Source organism: Larus michahellis, chromosome 12 (genome assembly GCF_964199755.1).
Source record: "Larus michahellis chromosome 12, bLarMic1.1, whole genome shotgun sequence".
In the NCBI taxonomy this organism is placed as follows: Eukaryota; Metazoa; Chordata; class Aves; order Charadriiformes; family Laridae; genus Larus; species Larus michahellis.
The window spans coordinates 16,951,900-16,959,858 of NC_133907.1; the positions used below are offsets into that span (position 1 = coordinate 16,951,900).

Here is a 7,959-nt window from a genome sequence, read left to right on the forward strand (position 1 = left end):
GCAGGGACAGAGGCTGGGCAAAGGACCCGGACAGAGGCGCTGGCACGAGTCGGGGTATGGAAAGGGCCGGGGCAGGGACAGGTGTTGAGGTGGGGGCAGGGATGGGGGAGAAGCACGGGCAGGGACAGGAGCAGGGATACGGAGAGGGTCAGGGACAGGGATATGGAGAGGGACAGGGAGATGGACAGGGACAGGGATATGGAGGGGGGCAAGGACAGGGGTATGGAGAGGGACAGGGGTATGGAGAGGGACAGGGACAAGGAGCAGGGATACGGAGAGGGGCAGGAACAGGGATACGGAGAGGGACAGGGATACAGAGTGGGACAGGGACAGGAGCGGGGATACGGAGAGGGACAGGGGCAGAGGTAAGGATGGCTGCCCTGTGGCAGCTCAGGAAGGGACTGGGTGCCCCGTCCTGGCTCCTGAGTGGAGGGTGGGTCCCAGGGGAGGCTTTCGGTGCCACCAGGACCTACTGGCCCACCCAGAGCCCTGCCAGTGGCCAAGTGCCAGCCATGAGGAACCTCCCATCTCCTGCTGCCAACCTACAGCCTCGGCTGCCATCAAAGCCTGGTGGGGATGGCAGAGCTGGGGCCCACCTCCCCCCCCTGAGGGCAGCCAGGACTGACCCAGTCCCTGCCGTGGGGGTGAGGAGCAACCCCAAAAATGCCTGCAGTGGGGCTGGGGCCTGGCATAGGCCGTTGCCAGAAACTGCTGTGTTGGCATAAATGGGACGTTGCTGCAGTTGGGTCTACAAGGGCTCAGGCTCTGGCTGGTTTTTTTTTGGGGGGGGGGAGGGGGGGGGTATCAGTGGGAAGGGGACACCCCAGGGGACTGCAGCCCCTTTTTTTGCAGGTTTGCAAGCGCTTCTCCAGCAGTGCCTGAGGCGGGGGCTGCGGGACGTCAACCCAGGCTGTCCCTCCCTGAGCGAGGGGCTTGGGCCACCACAGCCGCCGGGCAGGTGTTGGCAGTTGCCACAACCATTGCAACAGTCGTGTTGCAAAAAGCAACAACCTGCCTGTTGAGCCCAAAACAAGCTCCCCCCCGCCACCCCACCTCCCCCTCCATGGCCTTGGGGCTCCCCCCTTGCTCCAGAGCCTGGCCCAGGCGACAGCCGGGGTGTGAAGGAGGTGATTTGGGGGTTGGACTAGATGGTCTCCAGAGGTCCCTTCCAGCCCTGGGATTCTATGATGGCCACCAGGTACCTGGGGGGGGGGGGCGGGAGGGGGTGTGCACCTGGCCACACATCCCAGGGCCATGCAGGACCTGGCTCCGCGGGGGGATGTGTCCTGGCCCCCACAAGCCGGGGCAGGCTGCCAGCGTCCCCACCCACGGGTGGCCAGGGAGGGGCCAGCGTGGCTGAACATTAACCCCGGGGCGGTGTCAAGGGCTCCCCGGCCACGCGGCTCCCAGCACCCGCACGCCCGCGATGAGGGGACGCCGTGCCCACTACCACCTCCTGGTAGGTCCAGCGCGGCGGGGTCCCCACGTGGCAGCACGGGCGCTGGGAACGAGCCCCAGGGCAGCACTGGGAGGCGCCGGCAGGGCCGGACGGATGGCCAACTGGACAGATGGGGGCTGCCCGGGGGCGACCAAAAGGCTGGGGAGGTGCGGAGGGTGATGGGCACACTCAGCACCTGCCCCTTTAGCCCCGCTGCCCCCGAGGAGTCAATGACCCTGAAGGCCAGGAGATCTCCTGCCACCTGGGGCTGCCCTGGCTCGTGCCTCTCGTCCCCCTTGGGGTGTTTTCTGCCTGCCCCCACCTCTGGCAGGGACCTACTGCCCACCCACCCTTGGGCAGGGGCTGCATCCACGGCCACCCTGAGCGCATGGCCAGCTGAGACACTTGTCACCAGCTGCCACCAGGACCAAAGCACGGCCCCGTTCCCCGCTTGTGCTGGAGGGCCACCCCGCTGAGGGGAGGTCGTGGCCAGGCTTCACCCCTTCTGCTATGGCTGAGGCTGGGCTTGTGGAAGCCTCCCCTGCCTTCGCTTCCTCCTCCTCTTCCTCGGGCAGCCCCCACACCCTTGAACTTCCGTGTGCAGTGGTAGCACGGCCTGACGGGACGGCATGGCACGGCATGGCACGGCAGGGCTGTCGGGAGCTGGGCTGGAGGCTCAGCCCAGTGCCCATCCCTGTAGTCTTTGGGCTCCTCGGCCCAGCCCTTGGGTGCAGGGTGGGTCCGGGGACGCTCACCTCCACCTGCCCCCAGCCCGAGGAGGACGAGGAGCTGCCCGTGGGCTGCGGGGAGCCGGCCGGAGCAGAGCAACTGGGCTGGGAGCGAGCCCCGGCAGCGGCCCCGGCCCTGGAGGAGCCATGCAGGCTGGTGCTGAGCACGCCGAGCAGCATCCTGCGGGATGAGGAGATCCAGGAGGTGAGGGACCCTCTCGCCAGCACAGGGACCCCCCCCTCCGCCCTCACCTCCCCCGCGCTGCGCAGCCACGGCCACTGTCCTGCCATGAACTGGTCCAGTGCGAGGCCAGATGGGTGACATTCCCCCTGCCCCCGGGGACAGCCACCTCGCCAGCGCCTCTTGGGGGTGCAGGGGGGGAGGGTTCTCCGGGGGGGCATCCTGGGAGGCTGCTGGGAGCTTGAGGAGACCCCTCAGGAGCGTGCTGGGGGGAGACGCTTGGGGACACCTTTCAGGGGGATGCTCACGTCTCTTGAGAGGATGCTTGGAGGGGGAAGGGCGCTTTGGGAGACCTCTTTGGCGGGGTGGGGGGGGGGGGGGGGTGGGGAGAGGAGAATGCTCGCGGAGAGTTCTTGGGGGGGCTGCTCGGGCAGGGTGCTCAGAAGCAGCCTGGCAGCCCCGGCTGAGCCCACTCTGCCCCAGCTGGGTCCCCACCTGCCCCCCCGGGCGACGCAGCAGCCCTGGCGCCTGCTGTACTGCACCGGCCGGGACGGATTCAGCCTGCGGAGCCTGTACCGCCGCGGGGGCCCGCCGGGCTCCCCGGCCCTGCTGCTTATCAGGGACACGGAGGCGCAGGTACGGCCGGGCCCTCCCCTGCCCAGCTGCCCCGTGGCATTGGGGGCAGCGAAGCCGGTGTCACCGGGGCTGGCCACCACCTCCCTGCTGCCGGCAGGACAGGGGACGCGTTCCGGCCCTGGGCAGCCTTGCCGAGCACTGCAGCATGGGGACCCCCCCTCTCTGTCCCATTCTGCCCCCTCCCCAGGCCTTCGGCGCCTTCTGTGCCACTGCCATTCGCCGCAGCAATGGCTTCTACGGGACAGGGGAGACCTTCCTCTTCTCCTTCTCCCCGGAGCTGAAGGTGGGGGCCGCAGGCTGCCAGCCACGGGGGTGCCACCGGGGAGGGGGAAGCTGGGACGCGGCCACACCAGGGCGGGGGGGCCCAAGGTGCTGGGGAAGGGTATGGGGCGACATGACCGCACTTGGCCAGATGTGGATGAAGCAGCCAGGGGACCCTGCCTGGCGTCCCTGCAGTCCCAAGGGTTTGCCCAGGACTGGGGGAAGAATCACAGAATCACAGAATGGTTCAGGTTGGAAGTGACCCTAAAGATCATCTAGTTCCAACAAACCCTGGGCAGGGACACCCCCCATTAGACCAGGGTGCTCCAAGCCCCATCCAGCCTGGCCTTAAAAACGTCCAGGGATGGGGCAGCCACAGCTCCTCTGGGCAACCTGGCCCAGGGGCTCACCACCCTCACGGTGAGGAACTTCTTCCTAACATCCAGCCTGAATCGTCCCATCTCTAGTTTTAATCCATTCCCTCCAGTCCTACCATTACCCGACATCCTAAAAAGTCCCTCCCCAGCTTTCTTGTAGCCCCCCCCCCCTTAAGATAGTGGAAGGCCACCATGAGGTCTCCTCGGAGCCTTCTTTTCTCCAGACTGAACAACCCCAACTCTCTCAGCCCGTCCTCACAGGACAGGGCAAATCCCAGCCGGCCGTGTAGGGAGGGGGGTTCCGGGAAGGGGACCCTGCCCAGCCAGGGCTGGGGGGTGGTGTGTCATTGGGGACCCTCCACTTGGCCAGGGCAGTGACAGTCCCATCTGGGTGGGACGTGGAGGCAGCTCAGCCACGTCTGCCTGTGCCAGCAGGGGCGTGTGTGTGGGATGGGGCTGGTGGCAGCTGTCCTACAGGTCGGGGGGGGAGCTGCTGGCAGGGATGGGCCAGCACCAAGTGCCCCCAGGCTTGGCCAGGTCTTCCTCTGGAGAAGCAGGACACGGCGGGGACGAGCAAAGCCAACTTTGCTCGGCAGCCCCCCCGTTGTCCTTCACAGGACGGGGACAAGGATGGGGACAGAGATGCTGTGCCCCAGCCCACAGTCCCGGCCAACTGCTGTCCCCATGCAGGTGTTCAGGTGGACGGGCAGGAACAACTTCTTCATGAAAGGGGACGTGGACCTGCTGATGGTCGGTGGGGGCAGGTAGGAGCTGTGCTGGCAGCTTTAGCAGCCCCCGGGATCCCCAGCCCCGATGGCCACTGGGGCCGTGCTCTGAGCCCAGGCTGCCCCGTGGAGCCAGGTCCGGGCACACAGCAGTGGTTCGAAGCCAAGAAGGCGGGTGGAGGTTGCCCAGCAGCACCGGCCATTTCACCCCCTGGCCCTGCTGCCAGCGGTCCTGCCCGCTCCCTGCCTGCGGGCAGGGTGGCCACCCCAGGGTTGGCTGCTGGTCTCGTCCCCGTTTTGCCTGTCCCTTTTGTGCGGCATCCATCAGCAGGAGGGCACCCAGGAGTGGGAATGGGGAGGTGGCCGGTCCCCCGGGAGGTGGCTGGAGAGGCCTCCAGGCACGGAGGAGGCAGGTGAGGGGACCCTCAGCTGTTGGCACCTTCCCAGCGGTAGATTTGGGCTGTGGCTGGACGGAGACCTGCACCACGGGGGCAGCCACCCCTGCGAGACCTTCGACAACGAGACCCTCTCGCCGCGGGAGGAGTTCTGTGTCCAGGACCTGGAAGTGTGGGGCCTGGCCTGACCCCGCGGTCCACACCTGGGACAAAGGTGACAGCGGGGGGACACCTGGACCGCCATCATGCACAGCTGGTCCCTGCCAGCACGCGCCGAGCCTGTCGGATGGGGGACAGCCGCGCTGCTGCCTCCCTCCACCCTGTCCCCCCCAATGTCCCCTCTTCATGTGCCAACAGCCGGTGGGGGCAGTGTGATGGGGACAGGCTGCAGTGGGATCTCAGCCCCCCGCAGTGCTGGTGTCACCATGCCGGGGTCCCCAGGGTGGTTGCAGGATGGCCCCCCTGGCACCGAGCACCCTGCCTGGCCGGGACAACGCAGAGCCACCGGGGGAGGAGGGCGCGTGTTGGGGCCAAGCACCGCAGGGTTCCCCAGATGGAGGAGCAACTTCGAGAGCAGCGGGATGCCAGCAGGACCCAGCAAGCCCAGGCAGCCTCTGCCCCACCAGCCGCGGCCCCCAGGGGTGGCACTGCCCGGGGATACGGTGACCACTCATCAATAAAGAGGCAGAGCTGCGCTCCCAGCCTTGTCCTTGCCATGGACGCAACGAATGTCCCCGTGCAGTTGTGCAAAGCAAGTGGTGGCAACCAGGCCAGGAGCCGTGAGAGCCCCGGTCGTGCCCCATCCCAGCCCGGGGTTGCATCCCCACAGCAAGCGCAGGGGGTGAGCCTGGGGGGCTGCGGGGACCTGTCCCCCCTCTGCCAGAGTCCACACTCTCTGTCCCCCCTGTCACCTCCCGAGGGCCAGGGCTTCCTCCTCGAGAGTGCCCAGGCTACGCTGGGCGTCTCGCCCCGACCTGCTCCCACCGGGGCGGGGATGACAAGAGCGCTCTCCGGGCCCCTTCCCACCCACAGCTCCACGACCTGCTGCCTCTTGCCCGCCTGCCCCTCGGTTCCTGGACGCCAGGCCGGCTCTCCTCCTCCTCCTCCACCATCTCACCATTCCCATGCGAACAGCAGGACCAGCCCCACAGGTGGGATTCGAGGCAGGCATGGGTGGCCCAGGGGTTTCCGGGGGAGGACAAGGGCCCATCTGGTTTGGCCACATTTGATTGATTTATTTTGGGAGCACACCCTGGACACGGCCCCGCTGGGCAGCCCGGCCAGAGGAGCACCTGATGGGTGTTGAAGGACCTCAGCAGCTGCTGCATCTCCAGGTGCTCCAGCCCAGGACCCCCCTGCCCGGCCACTGGAGCCCAGCATCGACCCAAGGGTCACGGCTGCCTCAGTCTGCCTGGGCCCTGGTCTTCTTCCCCCCACCACAGCCCGCTGTGTGCCAGATGGTCCAGCTTAAAGTTTGCCTGTGAATGACACCCCCTCCATGCCCTGACACCCGGTTTGGGGATGATACAGCCCCTGGCTCCCCCAACAGGCAGCACCGGGCCCCCCATCGGCTGCGAGAGCTGTCACCAGGGGCCAGCGGTGCCTACGGCCCCAGTCGAACTCCAGTTGCTGGCCCCAAACCCACTCACACCCGTCTCTCCAGCAGCTGGCACCTAGTCCTGGCAGCACGCCTCCACCCGGGCTCCGTGAGATTAATGGAGAAAGAGTGAAGAAGGGATTTAAGACGACAGGACAGAGATAAGACAGGTCGGGCACAAGACTCTGGCGGGCAACACAGTGACTGGCCCCATTCCACACACAACCCTTTCACACCCCGTGTCTGCCTGACCGCTCTTCATCCCCCCCACTCCTCGCTTGCAGAGTCCCACCAACCCCTCCAGGTTACACCCCCCCCAGCTGCAAAGCCCGGCTGCCCGTAGCTTCTCAAAGGCCATCACTTAGTGGGGCTGAGGTTTGTCTCCCTCCCGTTCCGTATCCCCCCAGCTGAAAAAATAAGTGTTCTCCTGCTTCCCATGCCCTTCCCAAGGAGTGACACCAACCGGGCCTGCCCCCAGCACCTCCCTTAGAAGTCACTGCTGCAGCAAACGGTGGTGGCAGAGAAAGCAAGGCAGGTGCAAACTACCACCAAACAGACGGGGGAAAGGCTCCAAAAACACTTGCCCACCCAGGAAGCCCCCAGGGACCCTTCCTCTTTACAGGCCCCTCAGCACCACCTCACCCCTCACACATGTCCCATGACTTCGGGCCCATTTCACATTTCTGCCAGTAGCGCTGGGGCAGGGTCACAGAACCACAGGCTGGCTGAGGTTGGAGGCACCTCTGGCGATCATCGGTCCAACCCCATCAGGGCCGCCCAGAGCCAGCTGCCCAGCACCGTGTCCAGGAGCCTTTTGAGTATCTCCATGGATGGAGACTCCACCACCTCCCTGTGCACCCTGTGCCAGTGCTCCGTCACCCTGACAGTGGAGAAGTGTTCCCTGGTGTTCAGAGGGACCCTCGGTTTGTGCCCATGGCCTCTGGTCCTGTCCCTGGGTACCACCGGGAAAAGCCTGGCTCCGTCCTCTCTGCACCCCCCCTCCAGGGGACGAGCTCCCCCGGAGCCTGCTCTGCTCCAGGCTGAACAGCCCCAGCTCTCTCAGCCTCTCCTCGTAGCAGAGACGCTCCAGTCCCTTCATCACCTTCGCTGGACTCTCTCCAGTCTGTCCCTGTCTCTCTCGTACTGGGGAGCGCAGCGCCCGACCCAGCACTTCAGGGGTGGCCTCAGCGGTGCTGAGCGGAGGGGAAGGATCACCTCCCTCCACCAGCTGGGACACTGCTCCTAAGGCAGCCCGGGACACCCTTTGCCACACTTTGCTGCAAGAGCACATTGTTGGCTCGTGATCAACTCGTGTGTCCCCTAGATCCTTTTCTGCCAAGCTGCTGCCCAGGTGGGTGGCCCCCAGCACGTGCTGGTGAATGAGGGGTGACCCTCCCCAGGGGCAGGACTTTGCATTTCTTGTTGAACTTCATGAGGTTGCTGTCAGCCCATTTCTCCAGCCTGGCAATGTCCCTCTGGACAGCAGCGTGACCCGTTGGTGAGTCAGCCACTCCTCCCTGTTTGGTGTTGTCTACTAACTTGCTGAGGGTGGACCCTGTCCCATCATCCAGATCAGTAACGAAGACTACTGGGACCGGCCCCAGTACTGACCCCTGGGGTA

At 65.9% G+C, this 7,959-nt stretch overlaps 1 protein-coding gene across 1 annotated transcript; it reads left to right on the plus strand.

Moving 5' to 3' along the window:
- Positions 1-2,060: 2,060 nt before the first annotated feature.
- Positions 2,061-5,458, plus strand: TLDC2 (TBC/LysM-associated domain containing 2). The gene is made up of 5 exons (XM_074605317.1): positions 2,061-2,371; positions 2,831-2,983; positions 3,171-3,266; positions 4,312-4,385; positions 4,794-5,458. The coding sequence occupies exons 1-5, from the start codon at positions 2,078-2,080 to the stop codon at positions 4,927-4,929; spliced, it is 753 nt and encodes a 250-aa protein (XP_074461418.1). The 5' UTR covers positions 2,061-2,077; the 3' UTR covers positions 4,930-5,458.
- Positions 5,459-7,959: the final 2,501 nt, after the last annotated feature.